This window comes from Geotrypetes seraphini, chromosome 2, assembly GCF_902459505.1.
Source record: "Geotrypetes seraphini chromosome 2, aGeoSer1.1, whole genome shotgun sequence".
NCBI classification, from domain to species: Eukaryota; Metazoa; Chordata; class Amphibia; order Gymnophiona; family Dermophiidae; genus Geotrypetes; species Geotrypetes seraphini.
The window spans coordinates 278381268-278402528 of record NC_047085.1 but is presented as its reverse complement, the minus strand read 5'-3'; the positions used below and the strand labels follow the sequence as shown (position 1 = coordinate 278402528).

The 21261-nt window shown below is 44.2% G+C and overlaps 1 protein-coding gene across 3 annotated transcripts in view; it reads left to right on the top strand.

Moving 5' to 3' along the window:
- Nucleotides 1-21261, top strand: part of ADCY2 (adenylate cyclase 2) — a 1055565-nt gene that overhangs the window by 313789 nt on the left and 720515 nt on the right. For 2 of the 3 annotated variants that reach the window (XM_033929718.1, XM_033929719.1), the window contains exons 6-8: nt 3180-3291; nt 14689-14816; nt 17510-17668. The exons of the other annotated variant lie outside the window; for it this stretch is intronic. In XM_033929718.1, coding sequence (XP_033785609.1) covers nt 3180-3291; nt 14689-14816; nt 17510-17668 — 399 coding nt within the window. The remainder of the gene's footprint in view (nt 1-3179; nt 3292-14688; nt 14817-17509; nt 17669-21261) is intronic. 3 annotated transcript variants of the gene reach the window in all.

Here is a 21261-nt window from a genome sequence, read left to right as displayed (position 1 = left end):
ATACAGCTCCGCGGCTATAACATTTAAAATAATAGCGATCCAAAGGGGGAGGGGAGAAGGTGCGAGGAAGTCTGGAGCTGCAGGGCCGACATTAGAGGGAGTAAGAGTTGATGGTGCCGCAGGGTCCCGCGGGGGGGGGGGAGGAAGGAAGGAAGAAGAGGAACCGAAGCATGGCAATTGTGGGGAAGTGCAATCCCCCCAATGCGTCCCCTTACCTTACCTCCCCTTACCTTTGCGACGCGTGTGTGCGCTGTGAAGAGAAACTTGTGCGCTGCGATGTAATATTTTGTGCGCGAGCGCAGGCCAGCGCAGCTTAGCGGGAACATTGGTACAACTATACAATGGGAGGGATGTTATTGAATAAGAGTACCCAGGAAAGGGACTTGGGGGTAATGGTGGACATGACAATGAAGCCGTCGGCACAGTGTGCAGCGGCCGCTAAGAGAGCGAATAGAATGCTTGGTATAATCAAAAAGGGTATTACAGCCAGAACGAAAGAAGTTATCCTGCCGTTGTATCGGGCGATGGTGCGCCCGCATTTGGAGTACTGCGTCCAATATTGGTCGCCGTATCTTAGGAAGGATATGGCGTTAGTCGAGAGGGTTCAAAGGAGAGCAACACGTCTGATAATAGGTATGGAAAACCTGTCATATTCTGAGAGATTGGAGAAGCTGGGTCTCTTTTCCCTGGAGAAGAGGAGACTTAGAGGGGATATGATAGAGACTTACAAGATCATGAAGGGCATAGAGAGAGTAGAGAGGGACAGATTCTTCGAACTTTCAAAAAATAAGAGAACAAGAGGGCATTCGGAAAAGTTGAAAGGGGACAGATTCAAAACAAATGCTAGGAAGTTCTTCTTTACCCAACGTGTGGTGGACACCTGGAATGCGCTTCCAGAGGACGTTATAAGGCAGAGTACGGTACTGGGGTTCAAGAAAGGATTGGACAAATTCCTACTGGAAATGGGAATAGAGGGGTATAGATAGAAGATTACTGCACAGGTCCTGGACCTGTTGGGCCGCCGCGTGAGCAGACTGCTGGGCACGATGGACCCAGCAGAGGCATTTCTTATGTTCTTAGGTCTAGGTCATTTAGAAATATGTCCAAAACCCGTTTTTAATTTCTGCGCTTGGACGTTTTTGAGAAATGTTCATCCAAGTGCAAACCTAGGCCGGTTTTGGACGTTTTTCTCTTTCGATTATGAGCCCCTTAGTTTCTGGAAGTCAATTAGGGGACAAATTTATCTTATTCTTGAATCATCTATCCCCTTGTCATATGAGGCGATAATATGTGGAACGCTACTCCATGTTAAACCCACTTTCGATAAATATAAAAGTCACCTTTTCATGATATTGATAGGAATAGGGGTTCAAATGATTACACATAATTGGAAAAATCATGATAGGATTAATTTCATTTTTTGGTGGGTAACTGTGTGTACCATGTATAAATATGAAAAGATGATGGCAGAACGTTTAGGAACTAATAAGTCCTTTAATGAGGTATGGGGTCCATTAACTAATTTTATTACATTACAATTAGGATCATGTTTCTCCCTTTTTTGTTAGATTCCTACACATCCAGGGAGGGTAGGAGGGAGGGGGGTGGGTGGGATATCTAGTTTGAAGAGATAAATTAATTCCTTATTATATTGAAATCACATCATATATATTATTTATAATTATGATAAGAAGGGGATAAAATGATTGATTAATGTAACAATTGTAATGATAATAGTGTGTTTTCATACAGTTTTTCTGATTTATCATTTGTATACATTATCAAAGTTTGAAATGTAAATAATGATTTAGAAAAAAAAAAAGTCACTAGGACTCAAAACCGAGTCGATGGCATCTAACATGTATACTCCAAGTTTGGTCCTTTTGCTTCTTTATCATTCATGCTTATACACCGCCACCCACACCCCACTTAAAGAGATCTGTTTTTTCTAGATTGAAGAATCTGAAATTAGTGGATAGAACAATGTGCACATAAAATCATTATGTACTGTGGAAATTTTGGGCCTGATTCTGTATAGGACGCCCGGTCTCAGCAGCTGCCTAAGCGGCTTTTAAAAATTGCACATAGGCGTTCTATATAGAATCACACCTATCCCCACCTAATCACCCCGATTCTCTAACCGGCATCCATGTCACAGATGATGTGTAGAGAATCGCGTTGCCGCTAAGCTGATCATGGCAAGGGTATCTCCCTGCCACGATCAGCTAAGCAGCAGCGACAGGGAACCCCTGAGCCCTACTGCAAGTCAGCCGGCAGGAGGGTTTCCCACTCCCTCCCGCTGCCACCCCGAAACCCCCCACACTGTCCATGGCAGGAGGGATGCCCAATCCCTCCTGCCGCAAACTCCTAAACATTTTGCTGGCCTACATTTCAGGCGCCTATCGCGGCCCTAGGGAGACACCTATGTCCGCTTAAGCTCGCCTAAGGCCACTTCTGAGCAAAAGCACACTTATGCTCAGCCTTGAGCGAGCTTAAGTGTCCCTAGGCACCTCCCTGCATCCGCGACAGCGCCTACAGTGTAGGCAGCCTGCCTCAGGTTGTTTAAAAAAAACAAAAACATTTGTCCCAATTGGCTGGTTAGACAGTGCTAGGACTCTTACCACCACCTACAATCAGGGCGTTGTTTATAGAATATGGCCCTTTGAATACAAGAATTGAGTGAGCATTTCTATATTTAACAAGTTTTATATACCATCTTACTGAATAAAAATTCATTTAGAAGTTTATCAAATAGACATAAATAGATATATTGATTCAAGTGTCCATAGCTAAAGAAATTCTTCCCCAAAACCCAGCCAAACCAATCAATATTTAACATAAAATAATTATGTAAAATGCAATATATATTAAAATGGCAAAAATAATAATTATCTTAAAGCAAATGACAAAATGTCAACAATCGGTGGGGAAAGGAGTATTGTTAAATTTTTCCTAAAGAACACTATATTAACCTCATGTCTCAATATAGGATGTAGCTCATTCCATTTTTCTGGGCCTATAACACTAAAAGCTTTTGAATGCCAGCTCACTCTTCTAAAACTGTCTATTCCATAGAACAAAAGTAAAATTTCATTCTAGAACTGCAACCAATCTTTCAAATTCCCAGCATTTTCTTTGTCTCAGATGAGTTGTGAATGGGTTTTTCTTTCTTTTGGCAGCATTTTGTATGCAGACATTGTTGGATTCACAAGACTGGCCAGTGACTGCTCACCAGGAGAACTTGTACATATGCTTAATGAGTTATTTGGCAAGTTTGATCAAATAGCAAAGGTAAGAATTTTTGATTATGTATACAGTGCATGTACAAATATTCAGTTATGTAAGTATTAATTTGCTTGTTATGCTTTCTCTCAACTTCTAGTGCAATTAGCATCCTGTTTCCTTCATACATTTCTATTCTAGTCCCTTAATTTCCTATCCTCTCTTTTAAATAGCATAAGATACAAGATGAGGTCAAACAGTGCTTGTTTATTCTTTCTTATTACTGCATTTCTGATTTCTATATAATCCAGTATAAGTAAGCAAGGGAGGGTATCCTGGTCACATGGTGGACCATCATTGTATCCCCACACTAGAACATTCACATAACTTATTTCTTCCTTGTCTTCTCTCCAATTGACTCTCCATACTATGGTGATTAAGGCACAGTCTCGGCATCTCCCTTGCCTTTTCCCCATCTGGTTTAACATATGAAGCTGCAGAAAGGGAAAGGGAATCAAACCTGCAAGGAAACATACAAGGCTTTTTGTATACATTTGGAGCTAGACCTGTTTTAAAAGTGTCTAAATACTAAAAAGATGCCCAAGCTGACAAGATGACCACTGGAGGATTTAAGGCATGACCCCTCTCTTACTCCCCCCAGAGGTCACAGACCCCCTCCCGCCACCCAAAGATGGAGAAACCCCCCCCCAGCATTTTTCAGTGGTCCTACCCTGTCTGAAAGGCTTCCCATCAGCTGATCCTGGCAGGGGAATCCCAATCAGCTAAGCCATTTCATGGAGTCTTGCCTGCTCAGCTGTTTAGGGATTCCTCTGCCAGGATCAGCTGAACTGGCAGAGAGAACATTGATTCCTCTATCTCTCCCTCACACCTACCGATTCCCCATCTCCCCTCCAAAGAGAGCCGCTGTCCTTAGAATCCACCAGACACCAGCTGACACAACCGGTTCAGCTGACATCACCCAACACCCCCAAACATCAGCTGACACGCCCCCCCCCCCGACATCAGCTGACCTTTTGATGAAAAATTGGCAGGGGGGAAGCCCACTCCCTCCTGCCTATAGGACTGCCTCTTTAGAATAGAAGGCTCACCATTTTGAGACAATCACCCCTACTACATCCCAAGATGCATTGGGTGGGGGAAAGCTTGTCATTCTGAAGAAGTAGTCCTATAAGCAGGAGAGAGTGGGCTTCCCTCCTGCTGATTTTTCATCAGATGGTACAGAGGTGTTGGCTGATGTTAGGGGGGTGTTGGCTGATGTCACGGGGGTGTCAGCTGATGTCAGGGGGGTGTTGGGGATGTTGGGGGGAGGGGTGGAGGGCTCTAAGGACAGCAGCTTTCTGTGAAGGGGGGATCGGTGGGTGTGAGGAAGGGAGAGAAGAATCATGGATCTCTCTGCTGATTCTGCTGATCCTGGCAGGGGATTCCCTAATCAGCTGATCAAGATTCCCCTGCTGCGATCAGCTGATGGAAATCCTTTCAGACAAGGTAGTTGGTTACCACGTCTGAAAAGCTGACTTTTGTGTGTCTTTATATTAGAGAATGGGCAAGAAAGAGACGTACTAGGGACCAAAATGTCTAGATAAGTCATTCTCAAAAGAGAAAGATAGACGTCCTGCTGTTTTGAGAATGGACCTTTTCTCTACTGGATTTCTGGACATCTTTTCCAAAATGTCCAAACTCAAACTTAGACATTCTATTTTAAATGCACCTCACTGTCTGTTAACATTTTTGTTAATTATGATCAATCAAAGTTTGGGGAAGGGAATGTTTCCTGAAGCATGGAAAAGCACAGTTACTTACCATAACGGTTGTTATCCAGGGACAGCAGGCAGATATTCCCACACATGGGTGACGTCACTGACGGAGCCCCGCAGCGGACAGCCTCGAAAGCAAACTTGCTTGAAGATCTCGAGCTTTCGAGTGCTGCACCGCGCATGCACGCGTGCCTTCCCGCCCGATCTAGGGGGCGCATCTCCTGTGAGGATCCTCAGTTCAGATACCAAGCCAAGAAGCCAACCAGGGGAGGAGGGAGGGTTGTGGGAATATTTGCCTGCTGTCCCTGGATAACAACCATTACGGTAAGTAACTGTGCTTTATCCCAGGACAAGCAGGCAGCATATTCCCACACATGGGTGACCTCCAAGCTAAGTAAAAAGGGATGGAGGGAAGTTGGCAATTTAAGAAAAAAGATTTTGCAAAACAGATTGACCAAAATGGCCATCCCTCCTGGAGAAAGTATCCAGACAGTAATGAGAAGTGAAAGTATGAACCGAGGACCAAGTGGCAGCCTTGCAGATTTCCTCTATGGGAGTTGATCTGAGGAATGCTACAGATGCTGCCATAGCTCGAACTTTGTGGCCCGTCACTCGACCTTGTAGAGGAAGACCAGCCTGAGCATAGCAGAAAGAGATGCAAGCAGCCATCCAGTTGGAGAGGGTACGCTTCGAGATAGGATGTCCCAGTCTATTTGGATCAAAAGAGATGAAGAGTTGAGGAGATGTTCTGTGAGGTTGAGTGCGTTGAAGATAAAATGCCAATGCCTGTTTACAGTCCAAAGTATGAAGTGCCGCCTCACCAGGATGAGAATGCGGCTTAGGAAAAAAGACTGGCAGAACAATAGACTGATTAATATGAAATTCCGACACCACCTTAGGTAAGAATTTCGGATGTGTACGAAGAACCACCTTATCATGGTGAAAAACCGTGAAAGGTGGGTCCGAGACTAAAGCTTGCAGCTCACTAACTCGTTGAGCAGAAGTGAGTGCGATCAGGAATACAGCTTTCCAAGTAAGATACTTGAGATGAGCCTTGTCAAGAGGTTCAAAGGGAGGTTTCATCAGTTGAGCCAGAACAACATTAAGATCCCAAACCACAGGAGGCAGTTTAAGAGGTGGATGAAGATTAAAAAGCCCCTTCATAAAGCGGGAAACCATGGGATGTGCAGAGAGGTTTCCCATCCAGAGGCTGATGAAAAGCAGCAATAGCACTGAGATGAACTCGAATAGAAGTAGATTGAAGGCCCGACTGGGACAAGTGAAGCAAATAGCCTAAGACTGATGCCAAGGAGGATGATCGTTGAAGAAGCTGACGAGTGGAACACCAGGAAGAAAATCTAGTCCACTTCTGACCATAACATTGACGAGTGGACGGTTTCCTGGAAGCAAGAAAAACATCCTGAACAGACAGAGAAAATTGAGAAGAGTCTGTTTTATATAGAAAGGTACCAAGCTGTCAAGTGTAGAGATCGCAGATTGGGATGAAGCAAGGACCCTTGACTCTGAGTGAGCAGAGAAGGGAAAACCGGTAGAAGTAGAGGCTCCCTGACACTGAGTTGAAGTAGAAGGGAGTACCACGGTTGTCTGGGCCATCGAGGAGCTATTAGAATCATAGTGGCCCGTTCCGTCTTCAGTTTGACAAGAGTCTTGAGAATCAGAGGAAATGGAGGGAAGGCATAAAGAAACTGGCCCCTTCAGTCGAGAAGAAAGGCATCCGCCTCGAGACGATGAGGCAAGAAAATGCGGGAGCAGAACAGAGGTAGTTTGAAGTTGCTGGGCGACGCAAAAAGGTCTATCTGAGGATTCCCCCAGCGAAGAAACACCTGACGAAGCGTAGGAGAATTGAGTGTCCACTTGTGAGGTTGCAGCAGACGGCTCAATTTGCCTGCTAGACAGTTCTGTTGACCCTGTATATACACAGCTCTGAGAAAGATGTTGTGAGAAATCGCCCATTGCCACAACCTGAGAGCTTCCTGACAAAGAGAGTGAGATCCCGTCCCTCCCTGTTTGTTGACATAATACATGGCCACTTGATTGTCTGTCCGAACCAGTACCACCTGGTCGTGAAGAAGATGAAGAAAAGCTTTGAGAGCAAGGAAAATCGCTCTGAGTTCCAACAGATTGATATAACACCGACGATCTATTGACGTCCACAACCCTTGAGTACGGAGACCATCTACGTGGGCTGAAACCAGTGTTCCCGCTAAGCTGCGCTGGGGTGCGCTGGCGCACAAAATATTACCTCGCAGCGCACATGTTTCTCGTCACAGCGCACACAGTGTAGAGCACAGTTCTTCAACCGCCGGTCCGCAAACAAAATCTTGCCGGTCCGCGAAGGATTCGGTCCCCGCCGCAACGAAAGGCCGGCGTCAGCTGACTTGCAACTTCCTGTTGCAGTCGCTGTGCCGGGACTCCTGCCTTCGCCGGGACTCCTGCCTTCCACCGCGTTTGCCTCCTGCCTTGTCTCCGCACCTCCAGACCAGCAGCGGCAGCTGTGTATGCTTTTAACTTCGGCACAGAGCTGCCCCTAATCAATAGTTTAGCGCGGTTTCATAAGGCAGCCTCGGGGCCTTTGCTAGGCCGGCCCACATCGCATCATCGAAGCGGGCCGGCTATCAAAGGCCCCGAGGCTGCCTCATGAAACCGCGCTAAACTATTGATTAGGGGCAGCTCTGTGCCGAAGTTAAAAGCATACAGAGCTGCCGCTGCTGGTCTGAACTCTTGGGCCGCTGAAGGAGGGCAAAAAGCAGCTGTCCTGGAGGTTTCCCTTCCTCTCGCCTTTACAGGTTCCTTTTTTTTTTTCCTTCAAACGGCAACGGGCCCCAGCATCGACATCAATCAAGTAAGTTCCACTGTCAATCAAGCGGTTCTGCTCGGCCAAAGCTTCCCCTGTGACATGAGCCACCCTCAGGGGAAAGAAAGTGACCCACAAAGGTGAGGGGAAGGGGGGCAGATGATGGAAGTTGGTGGGGGGGGGAGAGAGAGAGAGAGAGAGAGAAGGGGCAGATGATGGAATGGAGGAGATGAGAGAGAGAGAGAAGGGGACAGATGATGGAAGTGAGAAGAAGGGAGAGAGAGCAGAAGGCAGATGGATGTCAGTTGAGAAGGGAGAGCAGATGCTGAATGGAAGTGGGGAAAGAACACATACTGGATGGAAGGAGGAGATAAATAAAGGGGGAAGAAAATAGTAAGATAATGGAGGGGTGAGGGAAAGGGGTGACAAGCTGTGTGTAGACACAGTGAAAAGAGGGAAACGGGACTAAATAGTAAGAAAGAATTTAATTTAGATGGAGGCAGAAAATAGAGAAGGAAGACCAGAGAAGAAAAGGGAAGAGAGAGCAGAGAATGATCAGATCTGAGTGGAGGAAATGAGAAGAGAGATATGCTAAAAACCACAGGGGGGAGGGAAGGATAGAGATGCCAGACCATGAGGGGAACAGAAGGAAGATGATGGATGCTAGACCAAATTGGGGGGTGGGGGGGGGCAGGAGGAGAGATGGCAGGGAAAGACAGACAGTGAATGGAAGGGGCAGATGCTGGACTGAAGAGACAGAGAAGGTTATCATGCTGCTGTACCGGGCCATGGTACGCCCTCACCTGGAGTACTGCGTCCAGCACTGGTACTTTAAGAAGGACACGGTACTACTCGAAAGGATCCAGAGAAGAGCAACTAAAATGGTTAAGGGGCTGGAGGAGTTGCCGTACAGCGAAAGATTAGAGAAACTGGGCCTCTTCTCCCTTGAGCAGAGGAGATTGAGAGGGGACATGATAGAAACATTCAAGGTACTGAAGGGAATAGACTTAGTAGCTAAGGCAGGGAGAACGAGAGGGCACTCTCTAAAGTTGAAAGGGGATAGATTCCATACAAACGTAAGGAAGTTCTGTGGTAGAAAGCAACATATTTATTTGGCTCATAACTTGCTGGCGCCCGATATTTTTAGCTCACAGTGAAAAAAGTTTGCTCACAACACCCGCCCGCTTAGAGGGAACACTGGGCTCCCCATGCGTAAGTGGACGAATCCGTTGTGAGTACTTTCTGATGAGGAAGGTTTTGAAACCGCAAACCTCTGGAAAGATTGGAAGAGAGCATCCACCAGTGGAGAGACTTCTTGAACAAAGGAGTCACCATTATATGACGTGAAGGCGGGTCCAATGCTTGTTGCCACTGAGACGCTAGGGTCCACTGAGGAATGCGGAGGTGAAGTCTGGCCAGGGGGGTCACATGAACTGTGGATGCCATGTGACCGGGCAGAACCATCATCTGATGGGCAGAGAGTGTCGTAAGGGAAGACACTTGCCGGCACAGTCGAAAGAGGGTGTCCTGACAATCCAGAGGAAGGAACGCCCGCATGTTGACAGAATCCAGAATCACGCCAATAAACTGGAGCGACTGAGTTGGAACCAACTGGGATTTGGGAAAGTTGATTTGGAACCCCAGACTCTGAAAAAAAGAAATAGTCTGAAGGGTCGCTGTCACAACTCCTTGAAGAGAAGGTGCTTTTATCAGCCAATCGTCCAGATAAGGAAACACCTGAAGCCCTTGAGAGCGCATGGCTGCAACCACTACGACGAGACATTTGGTGAATACCCTGGGGGAGGCTGCCAAGGCGAAGGGGAGAACCCTGTATTGAAGGTGAAGGTTCCCCACCTTGAACCTGAGATATTTGCGAAAAGTGGGGTGCACAGGGATATGAGTATAAGCCTCTTTGAAATCCAGTGAGCACATCCAATCCCCCTGATCCATGAGGGAGTATAGGATCGGAAGTGAGAGCATGCAAAATTTCTCTTTGACTAGAAATTTGTTGAGGGCTCGAAGATCCAGAATGGGTCACAAATCCCCCGTCTTCTTAGGTACCAGGAAATACCTGGAGTAGAACCCTAGATTGTGTTGAGAAGCAGGAATCTCCTCCACTGCTCGGAGGCGAAGTAGAGCTTGAGCCTCTTGAAGAAGAAGGGGGAGTTGAGAGGGAATGGAATGACACTCTCTTGGAGGGTGGTCTGGGGGCACCTGAAGCAGGCGCAGAGAGTATCCCTCGCGGATAGTTGTCAGCACCCAGAGGTCCGATGTAATAGTTTCCCAATGAGATGAAAACAGGGACAGACGACCTCCAATGGGCAGAGGGGAATTCTGCAGGAAGGATGGAATGCTCAAGGCCGGAACGTCAAAAAGATGGAGCCGGCTTGGGGACAGCAGGCGTCTGAGGTTTCTGAGAGCGTTGTTGTTGCTGAGGACGTCGAGGAGGAGGTCTAGAAAAGGTTGGAGTGGTCTTCATGGGATAACGACGGGCAGGTGGTTTATACGCCCGAGCAGTAGGTGGTTTGGGCTTAGACCTGATCAACGACGCAAAAGAGCGTTCATGCTCTGAGAGTCTTTTAGTAGCAGCTTCAATCGAGTCGTCGAACAACTCATTCCCTTGGCATGGCAAGGCGGTCTTGCAAATTAGGATCCATGTCTACTATGCGAAGCCAGGCAAGGCGACGCATAGCTACAGCAAAAGCAGACACCCTCGAAGAAAGCTCAAAAGCATCATAAGATGCCTTCAACATAAAAAGCCTCAACTGGGAAAGAGTTTGAAGGATTTGTTTAAACTCAGACAGACAGTGCTTGGACAAGTCTGGATAAAAGGATGGGAACAATTTCAAAAAATGGTTAAAATAGGATGTAAAGACATAATTGTAATTCAAGATCCTGTTCGCCATCATAGAATTTTGGTACAGTCTACGACCAAATTTGTCCATAGTACGTCCTTCATGACCAGGAGGGACAGTTGCAGACACCTTAGAAGGATGGGCCTTCTTGAGAATGGATTCCACCACCAAGGATTGATGGGAAAGTTGTGATTTCTCAAATCCCTTACAGGGTACAGTACGGTAGCGTGATTCTAGCTTTGATGGAATAGCTGTAACCGAATAAGGTGTCTCCATATTTCGGATAAAGGTCTGTTTGAGCACTGGTGTCATGGGCAGCCTCAAAGTCTCTTTAGGAGGATGTGGAAGCTCCATGTCTGCCAAATATTCCGGGGTATACTTGGAATCTGAATGTAAATCTAAATGAAGAGCTTGCCTCATGTCATAGACAAACTTGGCAAAGGAAGATGATTTGGAAGAAGAAGCTTCCTCAGGAGAGGCAGACCTGGAGTGAGGAGCTACAGAATAAGAAGGTGAAGCCTCACGTGAATATTGGGACACCGGCTCTGAGTCCACCCGTACTGTCACCAAAGAAGCCCCACTACCAGTTTGTGGCGGAGTAAAGGAATGTTTCCTTTTCAGGCTCCTCGATGGAGATGTTCTCGAAGTCTGAGGAGTGGAATGTCTCGAAGGGCAGAGGAGAAACATCTCGAAGTAAAGATCTCAAGGGAGGAGTCCTCGACCTCGAATGCCTCGAAGAGATAGAAGAGGGAAGCTTCGGGTCAGAGCGAGGAAGGTGCCTCGAAGAAACTTCCGAAGTCCCCGACTTAGAAGGAAGGTGTCTTGACGGCCTCGACCTCTGTTTCTGACGAGGCAAAGAGGATCTCGAAGCAAGATCCGGTGATGAATCAGATGAAGAGACTCTCTTACAAGACCTGCCTCGTGGACGGTGTAGCAGGGTCTCAGTCTGCTGTTCAGGCTGGTCTACTCGAGGCAAGGTCGAAGAAGGCACCAACTGAGCCACAATAGAAGAAATCTGTGTAGTCAAGATGGACTTTAGCATATCTTCAAACATTGGCACCGAGACCAAAGGATTCTGTGGTACAGGTGCTGCCATGCGCTCCAAGGAGGGCGACCTCGATTTAGAGTATTCCCGAGACTTGGAGGCACGCTTTGCAGAAGGTCTCAAGGATAGAGAGGCACCCGGAGCCCCGGGTAGTGTTGAGAGAGAGTCTGGCGACTTCTTGGACATGATACCTGGAAAGGAAGCAGGAGACTTACCCCCAGAAGCAGACTTCGAGGATGAGAGCACCGGGGCCTTCGAGGCTGAGGACCCGGAGGTCGCCGAGGCCGAGGCAGGTGTTGAGGTCGAGGTTGTCCCAGAAGATGAGGCCTTAGGTCCCGCAGGTATCGAGACAGTCGAGGCAGAGGCTTTTTCAGGCTCCATGTTAAATAACTGAAGAAACCTGTCACAGCGGCGGCGAAAAGCCCGAGGCTGAAGGGTCAGACAGCGATCACAGTCCTCAGGATGATGAGTGCGACCCAAACAGACCATACACCGACTATGAGGGTCGGTGATAGAAATCGTCCTGCTGCACGAATAACAACGTTTAAACCCGGTAAGAGGCCGGAACATAGAAAAAATAAAGTCCGTGCCAAACAAAGTGAGCTGTTGGGCCTAGGCCCAAGGCTCACCAGCCGCACAAAAACACACGAAAAATTGTTTTTATTTTTTTTACCAAAAAGAAAGAAAACAACTGAGCACAGCGACCAAACTTTTAAAAGAAAAAGAAGCAGCCGCGGTGAAGAGAAGGCAGATATTTCGCTGTGAAGCTGAGGAAAACGTGTCTTCCTTGCTCCGCGGAAAAAAACAAACTGAGGATCTTCACAGGAGATGCGCCTCCTAGTTCGGGCGGGAAGGCACGCGCGCATGCGCGGTGCAGCACTCGAAAGCTCGAGATCTTCAAGCAAGTTTGCTTTCGAGGCTGTCCGCTGCGGGGCTCCGTTGGTGACGTCACCCATGTGTGGGAATATGCTGCCTGCTTGTCCTGGGATAACATTATTATATAATGCCTATTCCAAAATCAAATAAATGGGATCCAACACCCCCCACAAAGTTACCATCTTATCTTATGTTTTTGTTTTCCAAGTAAGATAATAGAACAATTCATTTTGGAGCAACTTCTCACATTCATTGAAAAGACAAATGCACATCATTAAAGACAGGCATGGTTTTGAACTGGTCATAGTACTGAAACGCTGGTTTATTGCTTCCTTAGTGAGACATTGGAAAAACTGAATAATGGTTATCTAACATTGGCAGTTACTCTTGATTTAGCTGAATCATGAATTATTGATAAACCGTCTGATGTCTATCAAACTTTCCTCTACTGTACGAGACTGGTTTAGGTCTTTTTTACATAATCAAACTTATTCAGTTAAAGTGAAATCATCAAAAAAAACTTTCAACTTCTATGTGGGGTACCACTGGGCTCTGTACTTTCAGTCCTTTTTAATATTTTATGGCAACATCGTTTACTATAATTCAGGAATTTGAACATAAAGTATATTCTTATGCAGATAATATGGGGCTCATAATAATAATTTAAAAAACGGTCAAAAAGTGGCCTAAATCGGTACTTGAATGATCCAAAAGCCAGATAGTCCAAGTACCGATAATTAAAGCTCGTAACTTATACGTTTTGACTTAGACCAAAGCGGCTTAGGGTACAGTGTTGTCACGGATGTCTGTGTATGAGGTCTGTTTTTCTCCACTTTTGTGTGCATTTATTATTTTCTGTCTATTTTGATTTGTTTTTTTGTTGGTTTTTTTTTGACTAGATGGGTGTGAAAACCTGCAAAACATATTTACAGTGCGTGTCATTAGCCCACCCACCAGGCTAATTAAGACACCTGTGTGCAGCTCTACTAGTCTTCCCTCTAACCAGATGCTGCTGTTTTAGAGTCAGAAATGTACTTTTTGTTCTTATTTTTGTGTGGTGGAAGGGAGTCAGTGAGCACCGGGGGAGTGTGGGGGTATCTTACCTTTATGCATGCAGTGGTCATCTTTGTGACACTTAGACCCTTCTAAAACAGGTCTAGGTTCAAATGTATAAGTTCTGTCCGGGATGTCTTGCAAATGTCTTGCAAATGTTTGATTATCGCTGGAAGATGTTGCCCATAACACGCCTCCACCATTCCCATCTCATGCTCTGGACATACAGAGGCCCAAACACCTTGCTAGGCATACAGAAAGATGGTTTTGATTATTCACACTTGGATGTCCAGGCGATTAGTTGTTTGATTTAGGATGCTTTTCGGATGTCTATGTTTTTTTATTATGAGCCTGACTGTTACATAAATTAAAAAGACAATCAAGAAATAATAATAGTGCATTTTATATTCATATACGTAAAGGAATTATCTAAAATGCAAATCTATCTATCCTCTTTATAACCTCTAATTTCTTATTATGTTTTTCCCTCATTTATTGAATTACCTGTAAACCGTGCCTAGCTCTATCTTTATGGAGAGGATGCGGTATACAAACTTAAGGTTTAGTTTAGTATAATAAGCTGTTTACCAAGACAGACTGAAGTGCCTATTGTTAAATTAACATTTAAAAACTTCATAGAAAAGTATAGCCTTATGTTTAAGAAGTTTTGAATATTATATATTTATTTTCTGTACCACATTTTAGATTACATTTTTGTTTATTTAATCTTCTGGGTAATGATTTTGTAGGAAGTTTGAATGTTTCTTTAAAATGATAGATTTTATGCTATGCTGACTGCCCAGTCACTGAAAACATTGTATACTATTCATAGGAAGTACAGGTTATTAAAGCAAACTCAGTTTTATTCATCCTTGGTTGTTGTTTTCCTGTGCCTGTTCAACGTGATAAGATGTGCTGCTTATTAGTGGTACTGAATGAGATCATGTCAGTATAACTTTACAGTTGTTTGCCACAGTATCATTCTATTTTTGTGGTAAATAATTTGGGTATGTGAATAGCTTTTCATTAACTTTTTCCTTCTTTCAGGAAAATGAATGTATGAGAATCAAAATCTTAGGAGATTGCTACTATTGTGTATCTGGACTCCCAATATCACTTCCAAATCATGCAAAGAATTGTGTAAAAATGGGACTGGACATGTGTGAAGCTATAAAGTAAGTAAAGAATTTGTGGAAAATAATTGGTTTGCAGCTGGAATATTGCTATCCATGTCAAGAAATGCAGCATTCACCACAAAATGCGCATTTCAGGCATTCTTCAGAGGCTTTGATCATTTCCTGTGGACACTGTAGATATTCACTTGACTATAATGAGTGGAAAATGCCACCATCTGACTCCTAAAGAATCTCCACATACAAGACCTGATCACGCTGCCCACTGGTTGCCAATTGAGACACAATGTATATTCAAGGGCTTGGTCATTTTACTAAGGGCTCCTTTTATCAAGCTGTGGTAGGGGTTTAACGCGCGGAATACCACGCGTTAAACCGCCTGCAGCGCTAGTCGCTAATGCCTCCATTGACGAGGCGTTAGTTTTTTGGCTTGCCGCAGGGGTTACTGCGTGATGAAAAGTCAGACGCGCTAACCCCACTAGCACACCTTGATAAAAGGAGCCCTAAGTTTATGTTTATTATTTACTTGATAACCCACTAATGCAACAGGTCATAGTGGCTTACAATAATAAATTAATTAAAATTAGCTAAGAGAACAACATTATTGGTTACATTCAGAACCGAATTGGAAAAGCAAGCCATTTTAAAACTTTATTTTGCTAACAAAACGGCATTATTTTGTGGTCAGCAATTGAATATATTCCCCGATGTCTTTAAACAGACACAATATAGAAGAAAACAATTCTTAAAGCTTAAGGCTCATGTCCTAGCTGTGGGAGCTTTATTCTTTTTGAAATTTCCCTGTAAGTATGAGAATACTAAATTTGTCTTTGTTGATCCAAATTAATTGGAAAATTTTCTTCTAAATAAATCCCCTATTAACTCTAAAGAGAATATTGGTGAGGCTGAGGGTTTGTGATGTAGCACAATATAATTTAAGCCTGATTATATGAGGATAAATTTTATTTTCCTATTTTATTATGTGACCTCCTACAGGTGGAAAATCAGTCCAATAATGTGGACTGGAAAATTTTAAATGATTTTTAATTACTTTATGTTTGAAATTTGTATTTCCTGTATTTGTTATACGATATAATAAATGAATAAATTTATAAATAAAAAAAAATTAATTAAAATTAGAGAAAGGAATGCCAATAATAAAAGTAAAATGTTAAGTTTATAAGCTTCAACTGTATTTAAATCTTGATATACCGCTCATCAAAAGTCTAAGCCAGAGGTGCCCACACTTTTTTGGCTTGCGAGCTACTTTTAAAATGACCAAGTCAAAATGATCTACCAACAATAACATTTTAAAAAACACAATGCAACCTGTACGCAGAGAAAATGTTAATTATCATTTATATTTAGTTTTTTTTTAAAGAGGTTAAGGCAGATGACTTTAAAATATTCAATGTCACCTATACAAAATATCAACTATACATAAATAGACAAATATACCTCCTCCCTTTTTACTAAACTGTGATAGCGGTTTTTAGCGCAGGGAGTTGCGCTGAATTCTCCGCACTACTCTTGGCGCTCATAGGCTCCCTGCACTAAAATCACTGTGGTTTAGTAAAAGGGGCCATAGTGCAAAATATAGACAGCAGATATAAATTCTCAAAACGGATACATTTTGATCACTAAATTGAAAATAAAATCATTTTTCCTACCTTTGTTGTCTGGTGATTTCATAAGTCTCTGGTTGCACTTTTTTCTTCTGACTATGCATTCAATATTTCTTCCCTTCTTTCTGCTTCCTCTCCTCCAGTCCAGACCTCATTCCATTCCCCAACCAACATCTCTGTCCTTCCATGAGTCCAACTTTTTCTTCCTCTCTCCCTGCCAGCCCCCTGCTACCCTACACACTCCATTCCCTCCCCCAGCTTTTTCTTCCTCTCTCCCTGCCCCCTCCCCTTTCTTTCTTTTGGTCTCCCTGCCCCCTTTCTTTATTTCTCTCTCCCTGCCCCCTTTCTTTCTTTCTGTCGCCCTGTCTGTCTTTCTATCTCCCTGTCTCCCTCTTCTGCCTCCCTGTCTTTCTTTTTATCTCCTCTTTCTTTCTCTCTGTCTGTCCTTTCTTTCTCCCCAAGCCACCGCCACCATCTGGGAACAGGGCCCCAAGACACCATTGCCGCCAAGTTCTCCCTATTCCTCAATGCCGCAACAGGTTAGCAGCGACTGCAGAAGTGCCGAGCCCAACAGCCTTCCCCCCAACGTCAATTCTGACGTCGGAGAAGAAGGCCCGGAACTTCCTCTTAAATGTCAGAATTGATATGGGGGAGGGGAAGGCTGGTGTGCCCGACGCTTCACTGCTGGCTTCGCTGTGGGGAAACAGGGAGAACGTAAAGGCAATGCAAGTCTGCGATCGACTCTCGTTGCCTTTGCAATCTACTGGTCGATCACAATCAACCTTTTGGGCACCCATGGTCTAAGCGGTTTACAAATTAAATAAAAAAGGGTAAAAAACAATTACAGGGAACATAATGACCAAACAAGTAGATACATAAGGGAAGAAAAAAACAATCAATTCTTTGAAGAAGTTAATCCATTAAGCTAATGGTGAATACATTTATTGATTTATTTAATTCATTTTCTATCTCATGCTCCCCAAAGAGCTCAGAATGGGTTACAGGTTGACATACATAATATACAAAAGAGGATTTTTTTTTCTTCAGTCATGCCTTCAAAAAAATGATCATATTTTTAATGCATCTTAATTCATTTATTCTTCATTCTAGGAAAGTTAGAGATGCAACTGGAGTCGATATTAATATGCGTGTAGGAGTTCATTCTGGTAATGTCCTTTGTGGAGTTATTGGTCTTCAAAAATGGCAATATGATGTATGGTCACATGATGTTACATTAGCAAATCACATGGAAGCTGGAGGAGTCCCAGGGTAAGAAAACTTCAATTTCTAGTTTAATTCTTGCATTCTTTCTGACCCATAAGGTGTCATACATGTCTGTCTGTTTAAAGGCAAAATAACTCTCTTCAAATTTAAATTTGGCATGAGAGGAAACTCAGTGAAAAGATGCATCAGATTCAAAACTTGGCCAGATTGGACTGGGGGTTCATGAGAACCAAGAATAGTAACATGGAGGGGCATTTCGATAGGCTGTCTGAGTTTGGACATTTTGGGAAAAACATCCAGAAATCCAGTAGAGAAAATGTCCATTTTCAAAACAGCAGGATGTCTATCTTTTTTTTTTTTTTTAATGATCTATCTAGATGTTTTGACCCTTAGTACGTCTATCTTTTTTTGGCCATTTTCAAACACAAAGATGTCCACACAGACATCTAAGCAGAGCAGGAACCTGCTGCTTTAACCTGCTTATATTGTATGGTGAGCCCTCCAAAATCCACCCAAAACTTGTACCCACCTATACACCACATCAGTAGCCCTTATGCCTGCAGGTGTCAGTAGGTTTGGGTGGGTTTTGGAGGGATCACGATATAATTTAAGCAGGTTATAGTAACATTTATTTCTGGGTCTTTTAAATGTGACATTCACTGCAGTGCCTCTCTGTTCTGCTCAACTGTCTGTGTGACCATATGAAGCTGTAATACAGGCTGGAATGTACTGGATGGGGTGTGTGTATGTCACATTTTTGAGTGGTGGGAGAGGGTCAATGACCACTGGAGAGTAAGGGGGGTCATTCCTTAATCTCTCCAGTGAAATATTCCTTTTTGATTTAAATGTCTTTGTGAGATTTTATATTTGAAATTTTAGAAGAGGGAATGAAGTAGTGGAGTTACTTGTTGCAGTTTGTTTTGTCGTGAAGATTATGTGAAATATTCTGTGTTTTATTGTAATTCGTGTGGAGGGGCATAAGGAACGTCTAAGTCCATTTTCGTCTAAGTTGCAAGTCATCCAAAGTAAAATAAACAGCTTGGGACACATTTTTGAAAAATACGTCCAAATTTTTTTTCGTTTAGAAAATTGTCTAAGTATACATCCTGCCGATCTGATTGTCCAAGTTGCTAAATCGTCCATCTTTATACCACATTTTCGTCCAACTTTTCGTCAAAGTCAAAAATGCCTAGAACAAGCCCTGTTGGATATGGGAGGGGTCTGCAAAGTGATAGACTGAATACCCAGACATGGCACCTAAGTAGTGGGGTACCTTACAGGGCACTGCTGTGAACTTCACAAAAAGGGTGCCATGTCTTCATAAGAACATAAGCAATGCCCCTGCTGGGTCAGACCTAAGGTCCATCGTGCCCAGCAGTCCGCTCATGCGACAGCCCAACAAGTCCAGGACCTGTGCAGTAATCCTCTATCTATACCCCTCTATCCCCTTTTCCAGCAGGAAATTGTCCAATCCTTTCTTGAACCCCAGTACCGTACTCTGCCCTATTACTCTCTCTGGAAGCGCATTCCAGGTGTCTACCACACGTTGGGTAAAGAAGAACTTCCTAGCATTCGTTTTGAAACTGTCCCCTTTCAACTTTTCTGAATGCCCTATTGTTCTTTTATTATTCGAAAGTGTGAAGAATCTGTCCCTCTCTACTCTCTCTATGCCCTTCATGATCTTATAAGTCTCTATCATATCCCTTCTAAGTCTCCTCTTCTCCAGGGAAAAGAGAACCATCTCACTACATATCCCTTATAGGTCATGGTGAGCCCCCAAACCACCTCCATAATCTCCTAGACCCTCTTATCTACCACCCCAATAGCCCTTATGGCTGCAGGAGCCATTTATTTGCCAGTAAAAAAAGGGTTTTGAGGTGTATAGGGGAGTGCACATGTTTCAGTATCAATTCAGTGATTACAGGGGCTTATGGTCATGGGTCCTCCTCTCCATGGGTCCCTAACCCACCCCCAAGATGGCTTAAGACGCCTCTGTGCAGCATGACTAGGCTTTCCTATGTCAGGCTGCCAGGTGATGATGTTCTGGAGGCACAATTTTCAAGTTGTGATTAATATTTTTATGGGGGGAGGGTCGGTGATCACTGGAGTAGTATATGGGAGTTTCTATTATGTGTTTGCAGTGGTTATCTGGTCACTTTAGGTGGGTTTTTGTGACTTAGACCATGTTTTAAATGGTCTAAGTCACAACGTCCAAGTTCTGTCGATCCTGTGCTGTATAACTTTCGGTTATACACTGTAGACACACTGCAGCCCTAGGCTGGGACTCAGCAGTGCTCTCAGCGGCTACTTACAAAAAGTGAACCAGCGTGTGACCCGGATTGGAGCCACCCTGCAGGTTTTATCAAGGAACTGGAATCAAACACTAACACGGCTGTAGAATAGCAATATGAAAAATTTACTATTTCAAAATAAAGTCAGACACTTCCACAAATCAAAATGGCTCCAAGCTTAACAAAATAAACAACTGTCCAAAACAAAAATGGCCAGAGGGAAACTCTGCCAGCCCTCAGGATTTCCTACTTTTACCAAAGTTTGTTTTCACCCAAGTCTGCTCCCAAGCAGAGTTCAGGTAAGGGCAGTTCACAACACTCCAAACAGTTTCTGCAAATATTATGATTTTCCTGCTTTCAATCTTCTTGGTCCCAAACCATAAACCAAAAAGAAACCTCCAGCCTAAGAATGTATCTGGGCTGGGTACAGAGGAGTGGTATAAGTTTGCCTTATCAAAAGCCCACAAACAGCTTTCAAAATTCCCGCCCAGTTGTCAGCATACTTCTCCCCCAAACTCACTCTGAGTTTCACAGCTTAAACAAAATCCAGAAAGATGACTGGGAGCAGGTAAAAGAACCCAGTCACAAAATTTAGAAACACACAAAAACTCACAGTCTTTGCTTAGTCCGAGCTGATTGTTACTCCCACCTCCATCAGTTCACTGGCTTCACATACCCCTTCAATAGGAAGCTCCATTTGAAGCTCCATGGGAGTCTCCTCCTAAGCTGCAGTTAAATCTGGTAAGGTTCCAGTTTCTTCAACCTCCATGGGTGTACAGCCATTACCCCTGCTTGAACCAGGCAGGTTCTCCTGAGAGGGAGACCTCAGCTTTCTCCCTACCTTGCCTAACAGTTTGTTCCAGACTGCTGGCCTTTCTAGGGGAGGGACACGCCCTGATCTTACTGAGTCAGCATAGCTCTGCTCCTTTCTTGGGCTCCCCTGGTGGTGACCTAGTTAATAGTCACTCTGCTGGCTCACAGGTCTCACTTCATTCTGGCTTCCTGGTGGACAGCCGGGAAACCACCGTGAAAAAGGTAGGCACGGAGCCTACCTGGTCACAACATGCAGTACGACTAAGTCTAAGCTGGCCCATGTCCCGCCCAAATCCCGCCCTTGACACTCCTGACATGCCCCATTTAGCTATGGTCGTTCAGCGGCACTATGAAGGCCTAGGTCAGTTATAAATACATCCAAAACCCAGTTTTATTATTGGCACTTGGACGTTTTTGACTGATGATCGTCCAAGTGCTGACTTAGGCCGGTTTTTGGACATTTGTAGGTGAAAAAGAAAATTTTTAAATGAATAAATCTGGTCAATTTGGGCACCTTTTTGACCCTTATTTGTT